This window comes from Nothobranchius furzeri, chromosome 1 (assembly GCF_043380555.1).
Source record: "Nothobranchius furzeri strain GRZ-AD chromosome 1, NfurGRZ-RIMD1, whole genome shotgun sequence".
Lineage (NCBI taxonomy): Eukaryota > Metazoa > Chordata > Actinopteri > Cyprinodontiformes > Nothobranchiidae > Nothobranchius > Nothobranchius furzeri.
Genome location: NC_091741.1, coordinates 91,386,357 through 91,398,687, shown reverse-complemented (window position 1 = coordinate 91,398,687; position 12,331 = coordinate 91,386,357). Strand labels below are relative to the sequence as shown.

Sequence of the window (12,331 nt, the reverse complement as noted above, 5' to 3'; positions counted from 1 at the left end):
AATGTAGCTTTAAATATCATTATGTAGATATTCTGTCAGAATATTCAACAATCACAAAAATTAGAGCATGGTCCAAATTGGGTACACTAATGTACTATATGTAAATGCATTGTATTCATTAAACTTAATTATCTTTAAGAAGCCACTTATATCATTACTCAAACCATTAGTGTCCCCACCATCACACACACACACACACACACACACACACACACACACACACACACACACACACACACACACACACACACACACACACACACACACACACACACACACAACTTTGAAATAAAGAAATCTTCTTGAATTCTGGTATGATGTCTATAAGTTTGGTTCCCCTCTGCTCCCACCTCTGGAACTACACCAGATTGATTAACGTGTCCATTTTTGGGTTTGCTTTAATGTTCTCTTATCTGGACAATCGGAAGTTCAGATTGCCACACAAAAAAATAAAATAAAATAGGTTGTCATTCCTACCGGCAAATATATCTGAAGAAATATTCCAGATTTGTTTTTAACTGAAAACAGGTTCGAATCATAACTTGTCCCTTCTTTATATGGATTACGGTGATCGCCACCGGGAAACCAGGAAGTCCCGTGTGTACTCATTTTGTGAGCTAACGCGCAGACCTTGTTGCGCTGTTTTCCAACACAATCGTTGGCTGCTTCACCTACAGAGAACATGTCCACAAACATGCCGGTGGGAAGCATGAACATGGAGTCGCAGCTTCTGTCCATCATGAGCGTGCTGGTGAAAGCGGCGGTGGCGGAGATTATTCAGCTGTTCTCGGAGAGCTCGGACTCTCTCCGGCTACATCTGAGCCAGAGTCTGAAGGAAAACGAGAACCTAAGGGTGAGGATGAAGGTAATGAGGAGCGAGCTCTTCTCACTAAAGCTACAGACCAGAACCAGCCGACCGGCCAGCCGCTTCTCCTCCTTCAGGGGGAATGTTCCAAAGCCACGGCCGAGGTCACAAGGTAAGGCTAACTTTACCAGGAGCTTTTTACCACCTCCTCCAGGGCAGAAACTAGGTTTTATACGGCCCTCAAGCAGCATTTCACTTATGCCCCCAGCTAAGCCCTTTTTATTATCTCATAGCAGGGGCGCAGATAGGATTTTTAAACTGGGGGGACAAAGTTCCAATGTACCCTCCCCCAAACACATACACACACGTGCGCTCACACACACATACACAAACTATTACAAGCGCCTTAACTAGAGCTCAGCCAGTTTGTGTAATTTCATCCAATGGTTTACGTAAAAACTAACACTATTATATACGTGTTTGAAGCCATTATGCAGTGGAACGCTGGCAACAAAGCTCTGCCTGATCAACATTATAAATGATAAATGAGCGGCACTTGTATATCACCTCTCAGAGTAAGGACTCCAAAGTGCTTTACACTGCAGTGTATCAGTCATCCATTCACACACATTCACACACTGATGGTGATGAGCTACGATGTAGCCACAGGTGCCCTGGGGCGCACTGACAGAGGCGCCCCACTATTTAATTCAGTCATTTGTTATTCTCCCAATCAATTACTAACCAAAACCTCATGCTTTATGCAAAACATTAAATGATTTTCAGCATACCAATCTTTACAGAAAACATAAAAGCCCTAAAAAACTGCACATAAAATATATTTAAAAACAATATTCACTTATCACTTAGAGCAGTAGTTCCCAAACTTTTCAGCCTGACCAACAGATGTTCCTTCGTATTTTTACGTTATTTATACATTTCCATTATATTTGGAAAGTTTTAATTTATATAAAATATATAAATCTCTTTTAAAATTTTATATTTTACTTTTTTTATGATTATGTGGCACACTTGACTTCCATTTATAACGCATCGGTATCTGCCTCTTTTTACGGCATTTTTTTTACATTGTCGCTACGTCTGTCACGTTTGCAGTGTTTTACCATTGTTTCTACATCCATCACGTCCCTAAGAAGGTTAAACCAACATCAGACCCAATGTTTGGAGCTTGTAAACTCCACACACCTCTCGTGCAGCACCAGCTGTCTGATGCTGCAGCAGCGTCAATCGTCCTGGCTGGATGAGTGAATTTCTTCATCAGAGTCTATATTCTGCTTCATAATCAGAGTCACTCATTACCAGACAAAGTGATCAGTCAACAAAGACCAGACCTGCTGGCAATTATATGTTTTATCTAATATTTGCGCTCTTCATGTTGCGCACATCTCCTCCTCTCCCCGACTGGGAGCCTCTCGGCGGGAGGCAATTTTCAAACTCTAAAAACTCCCAAACTTTGCTCAGCCTGAAGGTTCCACATCTCCACTATCATTTGATGTAAAGTAGTAACTTCATGAGGGATCATATTTGTAGATGAGACTTGTTAAAGTCAGCAATGAGGCTTTGGCGCTTATAACCAACATGCATAAACAGACAGATCGGTCCCGCCTACTTACACTGTTGGTCTTTTTTAAATACGCAGTAATTGTTGCCTTTTTCGCTTCATCCTGCATCCTAGCAGCAACCACTTTGGCGCCTCTGGAGTCGGTGTTTGTTTACGTCATGCTGCATTCATTGTAATTGGAAAAAGGAGCTTCAAGCGCTTAACCTCCGATTTTGTTTTCTTTCTGGCCTTAGTTGGGGGGGGGGGGGGGGACGGATCGGGGTCGATCTGAATCTGGGGGGGACAGATCCCCCCGTCCCTCACCCTATCTGTGCGCCTGTCTCATAGTATCAGTTTTATTTTTTTCACACCTAATTTGATGTTTAAAAAGGTTTTTAAGTTTACAAAGGAGTTCTGTGGTGAATCAAAGCTCAGAAGATCAACACAACAGAACTAGGGTGACCAGATCCCAACTTGCCAAATGCGGGACAGAGACTACTCAATGTGGGACAATGTGAAGTTCCAATGTAATGAGAAAAACAAACAAAATATATATTCTGCCTTTTAGCCCTAACGTCATATATTTCTTTTATATATTTTATTTTAATTCAACATGAACAAGCATAAAGCAAAAGCTTTACTATTTCACAGTTCCTCTCAAGTTACCACAACATAACTCAGGCCCTGTCCACACGTAGCCGGGGATCTGCCAAAATGTAGATATTTTTCTACGTTTTGGCCTGTCATCCACACGAAAACTGAGTTTTTTCACACGAAAACAGATCTTTTTAAAAACTCCGGCCAAAGTGAAGATCTGCGTTTTCTCCGTTTTGGGTGTCTGCGTGTGGACAGACAAAACCGGAGTTTTAAGGTCCGCAACGTCACTTTCCGCGACAAAAAAATGCTGACATCACGTGTGCGACCTGTGTTTACATTAGCCGACAGCATGGATGCCCTCAGAGCTGCTCTCGCTTTATCAATTGTCCAAGCGCTTTTTGCTTGTTTGTTTTTGCAAGCGGAATTACTGCTCCTTGCGGAAGACCACAGACAAAGGACGAGGTTAAGAACGGGGGAAGTACTGCCGCCTACAGGTCTGGCATGTCCTTAACAACGTATTTATCCGGGTACGTGTGGACAGAGTTTTTTTTTTAAACGAGGTGGTGTGGATGCAAGTTTTTGGAGGGGCGGATATTCGTTTAAAAAAAAAAAAACAGCTACATGTGGACTAGGCCTCAGGCTCTTTGGGCCTTCTGTAGCGGCTCTGATCATTTTAATAATATAGATAGGCCCACAATAATAATAAAAAATGCAGGTTTAAGCAGCTTTTCTGAGTTTTCATTGAATGTTTTCCACAACAGAATGACCAGTAATAATTTTTAGATCTGTTTGTTTGTTTTTAATTAATTTTCCACAAAAATCTGCATCTCACTGGAAAATTATCCATACTTTTTGCTATTTTTTTCATAATTCAGAAACAAAACTTTTTTACATGACAACAAATCTCTTCTAAGTTTAGGTGAGAGAATAAACAACAGATTCTAATCTAAAAAAATTCAGATCTAATGTTATAATAGTTTCTTAGAGTTACTTTTTGCCTCAAATTTTTTAGAGTGATCAAAGCTTCCATTTATTCTCACATTATTTCTTCACTGTGCTTCAAGGGGTTCAGCATGTACGTAGGTACCTGAAACCGCAGCACCTTGTCTGTGTTAGAGCCTCCGTTGCGTTTTATCATGGACCTGTCTAATTACTGGAAAAACTGCTTTTGATCTCTTCATATCAGACTTCGCCCCGAGACATGAAAAATGACTCGGGTCACCCTAGACAGAACAGATGATATACTAGTTATAGGGCTTGTGATCGTGATGTCATCACCGGCTCGTCCACCCTGTTGGGGGGGTGCGAGTCCTGTAAACAGCGCGCTCAGTCTCGTTCTTACGGCTTAAATTAATCCATTATTCAGTTGATCGGTTATATAATTTACTCTAGTAAATCGTTGCTGTGTTGTGGGGTGACTCATGATTGCCAGGTGAATAAAGGTGGAAAACAAGCTAACTTTTCACCGTTTAGAGGCAAAACCACAGACACCAAGTATCTAGCATAACAAAGTCTTGTTGGCCCACTTGGATCGCTGCTGTATGGCGACCAAACATCATCTTCTGGAGTATTTTCATTCGGTAAGTTACAGATGGTGTACGTTTTTATACATTGTTTCTTTCCTTCAACCGCAACATGCACACAAAACCTAAAATAGCATTTCCCTCTGTTAGAAAAGAAGCACGTTCTTGTTGTTGGTATCTTTTGATGAGCAATAAAAGAAAAGAAAGAAAACGGTCTTTTATATTGCGCCTCTCAAGATAAAATCACAAGGCGCTTCACAAGAACAACAAAAAACTTCAAAAACGTATTAAAAAAAAAGGGTTAAAATAATAAGAGATAACTAATATAAAAATTAAAGAATTGTAATCAAAAATTTTAAGGAAAGGGAGAGAGAAAATGAATAGGAAAGATGAAAATCAGTGGATCCTGGGAAAGGTGGAATAGGTAGAAAGAGCTGAACAAGGAGAGGGTGGTGATGACGGGCACACAAAAGCCAGCTTGAACAGGTGAGTTTTCAGCAGATTTTTAAAGGAGACCACTGAGTCCATGATTCCTGACGGAGGGTTTGGTGTGAGAAGCAAGCTGACCAAGAGAGTCTCTGACTTTAGAAACCATCGTGTCTGGGGCACAGATGAAGATCTCAGTCTTATCTTCATTCAGCCGTAGAAAGTTCCCAGCCATCCAGCGATACTTGTGATCAAATCACAAGTATCACGTCGAGGCTGCTGGAGCACGCAGAGAAAGTCGGAAGATGAAGAATCCAGCGGGAGCGAAGCTCCATTATGGAGGAAGGAAGGAAAACAGCTCTGCAGATAAACAAGACGACGTAAGTTTAAATAATTAAACACGCGTATAGTGTAAACAATGTATGATTATACATTTTAGATGGCATTCTTGTTTAGCAGATTACATTAAGTGAATATTTCAGATTATATTTTACAGGGTATCCGCGGGTCCTTAAAAAGTCTTAAATTTGCTTTTCCAAATTTAAGGTCTTAAAAATCCTTAAAAATGACAAATAATCCTTAAATACAGTTTCCAAAGGTCTTAAATGACCAAAGACACAATAAACAAGATTATTTTATTTCAATTTTCATGAATTTCTAGTTAGTGTTCAGCTTTTTTGTGTATGACGTTAGCGTAAGCGGAACCGTACACGTTGGTTGTGAACGGGGGCTATTTTTAGATGAGCACTTTAGCTGGTTAAGCTAGTGGGAGCTCGCGCCATGTGGAAGTGCAAGTTTAATGGTAACTGGATGGCTATTCCCACGTTTGCGACGTGGTTAGCACCGGTTCCAGGCAATGGCTGGAAATTGTAGCTTAAATTTGGTCAAAGTGGCCTTAAAAAAGGTCTTAAAAAGTCTTAAATTTGGCTCACTTAAACCAGCAGATACCCTGTTTTAACTCTTGTTCTCTTTGTGTTTTAGATGTTGCTGCTCAACTCCTCACCGTCCATTTGGGTCCAGAACAAAGCTAATGACTGGTGGAAAAGGGTTTTTCTGACTTTTACTGATGACTGATGGAGAATTTCCAAATGTCCAGATAGACCTTATACGTCTGTCGCCGCCTAAAGCGTGCCCTGGAGAGAATGGACATAACATATCGCTGCTGTGTGCTTCTTAACCTCAGTGAGAGTCCAGAGAAGAGTGAATACAACCAATATCCACGGTCATTTTTGACGTTTGACAGAGAGAACATACATGTAGACATGAACTCACTATTAAAGATAAGATGTTCCTTTGGAACTTGTCACACTTATCAAAGTGATGTTTCTATGCAAAATAAATACCCTGTTACCTGTGAACGTCTTTTGTATGTTTGTTCTTTGCATTCCATCAAATTCTATTGTTTGGTTCTTTTCCAAACACAAAGTATTGATTTGTTTTTCCCGGTTTAGCTGACAAGTTTCAGCTAACACTGTGGCCATCCTCAGAGCACTGCTGATGCTGGTTGCATCACTTCCTTCTCCGTTTATCTTGTGCATTTCTCTTTTGTATACAATACAGAAAATACAATAAAGAAATCAGCCGTAACAGACCACTGCACAAGTGAAAATCATATAATGGACTGGGACAATGCACAGATCATAAACACAGAACAACAAAAATACAAAAGATGGATTAATGAAGTGATAGAAATACAAAAATGTGGACACACAACCATGAACAGAGTTGATGGAGTCTATGCGTTAGGTCACACATGGGACAGTGTCATTGGCGAGGTGGGCTCAGGCAGCAGAGGATGATGTTGCCCTACTGCTACTCTTGAGTTAAAACAAGAATTTCAACTTGCTATAGAATCAGGTGTGTCAGAGCAGGGATACATAGGGCAGGTGTGTCAACTTTTTCACCCTTGACCCGTTTTCATGTCTGCTTATGTCTCAAAAATGCCCCAAGTCCGTACTTGTGAGAGCACCATGTGAGCACCTGTGTGTGTACCTGCACTTAATAATAATAATACATTTTATTTATAATGCACTTTACATTACAGAAGTAATCTCAAAGTGCTACAGAGTATAGGGGACAGGTATAAGGTACACAGCTAGTTAAAAACAGTTAAAATTTCAGGATACTATCAAGCATGGAAAATAAAAACAGTCCCCAGAAATAGATAAAACCCATCTAAAAAGTCATTACAGTGGATACAAACAATAAGTAAAAACAACAAAATAAAGTAAAACACTCAATAAGTCATTGTGCACTAGAAAGCCTGTTTAAACAAAAAGGTCTTGAGGCCTTTTTTGAAAAGCTCCACAGATTGTGTGGCCCTTAGAAATTCTGGGAGAGAATTCCAAAATTGAGGTAAGGTTTCTCTATAGTACTACTCAATAATGAGTACGAGAGGCCACAGACCTGCCCCAAAGACCTGTGGATGATGGAGGAGTTACAAGCCTCAGAGATGCAAAGGTCTCCCCTGGAGCATGGAGATCTCAGGGAGACTGCCACCGGAGAAGCCCCAACCCCCCCTCCTGAGTGGCGCAGAGGGTCACCCCGGTGAAGCCAACCAGCAGCCGTGACAGAGGCCGAGGAGATGCTGATGGTGAGCCCCCAGGCCCATCTGCAGCCTCCCACCCCAGGGCAGGCAGAGCTTGGAAGTCAGCTGCCTTGGGCCCAAGGGTGCCCTAACCTGGCAGAGAACCGACAGAGCCCTGGGATCTGGACCCCACCAGGCAACCACCGGGAGAGAGCTGGCAGATGCCAAAAACTTCCAGCTCCAGTCCTGAAAGCTGCAAATACGCAGGCAGACTGAGGTTCCACCCACTAGCAGGAGACGTGGCAGGGGCAGGGTAGGCGAAGATGTGTAGCACCACAAAATGTCCCCAGAGAGGGGAGGAGTCCAAGACCCCACCTGATAGACACAATCACAGACAAACATAGTCACACACTCCCACCCTCATGCTCACACGTAAACACGTTCAACCTGAAGACACACAACTATGTACATCATACACCCACTCACGCTCCCCATACACACCCTACCCACTCTGGTCCCGGTACTGCCGTGCAGAGGGAAGAACCATTCCCCGACACCAGGACTGGTCCGGTTCCCACTGGGTTAATGGTGAGCAGGTATTCCCGGCTAACACAGAGCAAAGCGATCCACCACGCCAGACCCCCACCAGTTTGATTGTTTTTAAGCAGTTACATTTTCATTATTTAAAACACAAATAAATCCACAAAAGCATGAGCTATTTTAATTTAGTGACTTCTATTTTTTCCATATAATTAAAAATATCTTTATTTTCCCTCATTTTATTAATTAATCAAAATAAAAATCTGACAATGTCTCACTTATTTTATTTTATTTTATTTTTTCATTTTTGCTTCTAAAACAAAAATTCAAATACCAAAAAGTACACTGACCAATAACCTTTCGTTAATCTTTAGCTCAGTTATTGACTCAAACAATTTAAAATTTTGATCTGAAACTCTCGTTCCTGGTGCAGTTTTAAGTTTTTGGGGGTTATTTTTTGTATTTTATTTAATTTTTTTTTTTTTTTTGAAAATTTAAAAGTTCACTAAAATTTTATAAGTTTAAGCAGTAACACATAATAGCAGAAAATAGTTGTATACATTCTTCATTAATACCTGAAGGGAATTAAATATTCTTGGGTGCCTTTAGGCCCCAAATGGTGTTTAAATTTTTATTATTATTATTATTATTATTATTATTATTATTATTATTATTAATAATAATAATAATAATACATACGTTTTATAAAGCGCTTTTCACAACAACTAAAAAACGCTGTACAACTAAGAGACAGACAACAAATAAACGCAGAAACAATAGGTTAATGTGCTCTGAATGCTTGGCTGAATACACATTCTCTCTTTCATCTTAATGAAAGATACATCCACTCTTCAGCCAATGGATTTTAAAATCTTATAAAAATAATTATTTAAGAAACATGATGTTTCTTTAGGTAATATACATCAATGAGCAGGTCTTGGTTAGATGTTACCTGCATATACACATTACATCATAACATTTCTAATTTTGAAATTGTATAATTGGGAGCTTTGATATAATTTAGAAACTATACTTTTCATGGCATTCAAAAAATGTATTATTGTTTGGTGTTGTTGTTGTATGCAGTCACTCTAAAAACAGCAAAAGCGGGTATTGCCTGAGTTTTCATCCTGGATCTGAGACATGTTGACAAACAGGATGTCTCCTCACAGGATCCAGCAGCAGCCAGACGATTCGGCACACCGTCCTTGACATTTATATAGATGTCAGTCCTGCTCTTACAGGACTCGCCACCAGAGGCTGACTTTGCACTATTGTTTGAGCGTAGACTCATATTTTCTCACTGTGCATTTGTTTTACAGATTTGATTTTAAGAATAAAAACAAGATATTTGTAATTTAATCTACACACCTGCTGCTTATGTATTTTATTTTCATACCAGTTATCCATCTGACAGTCATATTATTTCTCCTTACCTCTGGCAGGTTTTATGAAGACATCAGTGTCTGCAAAAGCTCCTGGAGGAGCTTCTTCCATCAGTGTCCAATCAGACAACAAGACATCCTCTTCTGTTTCTCAAGTGCAGGTAAATATGGCTGTTAAACACACACCATTTATTTAGAAAATGTGTTTGATTGTCCATGTCTGCTCTGGTTTATTAGTGTGCAGATGTAGCAATTCCCGATGTCATCCTGATCAAAGATGAAGACGACGTAGGAGGATGTGAGCCTGTTGTAGGTGAGTAAGTGTTTTCAGTGCACATTGTTTATGGCAATTAAAGCTGCGAAACAAGCTAGCTTTAAAACGCAAACATGGTTACAGAACCCTTACCCCAACTGCCGGCTGCCATCCCTGGCCCACAGCCTCCTGACACCCAAGAGAGCACAAAACACCAGTCACCATTTATCTATGTCCAAACGTCTTTTGTTGTCTGTGACTTCAAATGGTGGGGGGTTTTTCAGACTGTCCTGAAGTTGGAGTGATAGCAGCTGGCTGTTTCTCCTTCCCTGATATTATTGAGTAGAGAACCTCACACCTGTGTGTAGGACCCAGGTAAGTGCGGTGGTTCGGCAAGACCAACAACCGGATGGTCTAATCATTGGCTTTGGACTAAAAAGTGTTATTGTCGAAGGTTTTTATACAAATGCGAGAGAAAAACTTCATTAATTTCTTTTAAATTTTTTTTATCTCCACAAAATCTTTTAGCCTCAATGTCAGAAGGTTGTTGAGAGGCATAAAATATTTTAAGCTAGCTTCTTTTGCAACTTTGCTATTGTAGCTTTAGAAGAATGGGAACACAGTGTAAAATGTAAGTAAATCCAGAATACCATTTTTTGCCAATCCCATGAAGACTTTTATTTGGCAAATATTGGCAAGTGTAAATCCACCCCTCGTGTTTATATGTTTTAAAGATGTCACCATCATCTAAATCTAAATGAGCTAATATCTCCATGAAATGCAAAAATGTCTCAGGTTTACTCATCTGATATTTTATTATTTCATCAGGAAAAAAACTGTTTTATGAGATTCTGTTGTTCTAATGTTGGGATTGTACAGACAAAACAACTAAAGTAATAGGGATGAAAGAAATTATCGATATGGCAATATATCATGTTATATTTTCCTGCGCTATTATATCGATATTTAAAAGCCGTGTATCTAAGTTTTGGAAGAATTTACCGCTAGTTGGCAGCAGTGTGCAATGGGTTTTGTTTCCACCATTGAAATGTAAATCCCTCTATTATGCTTCAGATACCTCATGTTAAACATGTTACGTATCAGTTTGGACTGTTTATTGAATTTTTCTATAATAAAATCATTTTAAAAATTGTTAATATCGTCTGACTGAATGTATCGCAATATATCATTATATATTGTATCGTGAAAAGTATCATATCGCCATAATTTCACCAATACACATCCCTATAAAGTAAGGTTCAAACACTTCCTTCAGAATAGTGCAGTTAGTGCCAATGACAAATATAAATTTGAATATAAACAAGCCCGAAAATGTCTGGTAGGAATACGTATCTTCTTCGTTATTTATATTTATTAGATGTCAGTATATTGTTTAGCTCCAAGAATAAAGTTGTTTAAAATGAAATAGCTTTTTTTTTAAAATAGGTTTTGGTCCCTTTCAGGCCAAGATAACTTTGGAGATGACGGCGCGCCGGACGGTGCTGCTGCTGAGGCTCAGACGTTCGATGCAGCTGCATCCGCTTCCTCCTGCTTGACGGATGATAATGAGGAGCTGAGAATTGTGAGTGTTCACAGTGGAGGAACTGGAGCTCTTCAGAAGGATGGTGTCACGCTCTTCTCTGCCTCTGAACTTCAGGCTTTAAGCTCCCTGTCAGAACACAGCATCACCTCTGACAGCCATCTGAATTTCACCACCAGTGCCAATGACAGAGCGCCCATGAGAGGGATGCGGGAGAACAGCGTGGAAGTTGTGAGAAGCAGCCAACTTGAAAGAAATCACCCCACTCAAATGGCTTCGGCGATGATAAATCCTACGTTAAGCTTAGCTGCAGCTGGATCAAACGGTCACGGAGGCCATCCCAGTCACATCAGCCAGTTCTCCCAGCAGCAGACGGCCTTCCCTTCCATGGTCAAATCTCAGGACTGCAGCTTCTGTGGTGAGCGCTTCCACAACCGTGAAGACCTTATTGTGCATCGTGCCAGCCACACTGGGGAACATCCCATCGCTTGTTCCTTATGTGGCAAGTCCTTCGTCAATAAAACCACTCTGAGCATCCACATGCGCATTCACACCGGAGAGAAGCCGTACGCTTGTGCTCAGTGTGGGAAACGCTTCACGCAGAACGGCAGCCTGAAGATCCACCTGAGGACTCATTCTGGAGAGAAGCCGTACCAGTGCAACCAGTGTTCGGCCAGCTTCAACAACCCCAGCAACCTGCGCCGTCACATGACCACACACAATGCTAATACAGCGCTCTGATTCAGAGCTGGTGGATGACTTTTATATAGAACGAGCTTTTTTACATTTTCCTAAATATTTTCAGGTGAAAGCGGCAAAAAGAGTGCATCCTAAAAATAAAAAGTTGTAGTTCTCTTTTCTGCTTAAGAGGGATCTTCATTGAAAAGCACAAATACCAATGCTTCATTCAAATGTGTGTGTGGGTTTCAAATAACTAATATCTTCTAGTTAACCGGTAGATCCAGGTGAGAGAGTAAATCTGTGGATCGCTCATTAAATCAATGTGTATCTAGTAGAAGTCGATGCCTTGTAAATCATAGGGGGGGGGGGGGGGGGCTAATGCAAACAGTTAGCTTCCACTAGCTAACCCAACAACAGCCTTCCCCGTCGTGAGTCAAGATGGGTGGGTCCATGAATATTAGTGAGTGTGACGTAGATCTGTCAGACTTTTCTA

At 40.6% G+C, this 12,331-nt stretch overlaps 1 protein-coding gene across 2 annotated transcripts; it reads left to right on the top strand.

Moving 5' to 3' along the window:
• The first annotated feature begins 510 nt into the window (after positions 1-510).
• Positions 511-12,024, top strand: LOC107376917 (uncharacterized). 2 transcript variants are annotated; one of them, XM_070551404.1, is made up of 5 exons: positions 511-977; positions 9,425-9,525; positions 9,602-9,677; positions 11,081-11,199; positions 11,275-12,024. In XM_070551404.1, exons 1-5 carry the CDS (start codon positions 683-685, stop codon positions 11,896-11,898), a joined length of 1,215 nt encoding a protein of 404 aa, XP_070407505.1. In that variant the 5' UTR covers positions 511-682; the 3' UTR covers positions 11,899-12,024. The 2 variants fall into 2 exon arrangements, with proteins under 2 accessions (XP_070407505.1, XP_015801732.3); XM_015946246.3 differs by having other exon boundaries at positions 11,081-12,024.
• Positions 12,025-12,331: the final 307 nt, after the last annotated feature.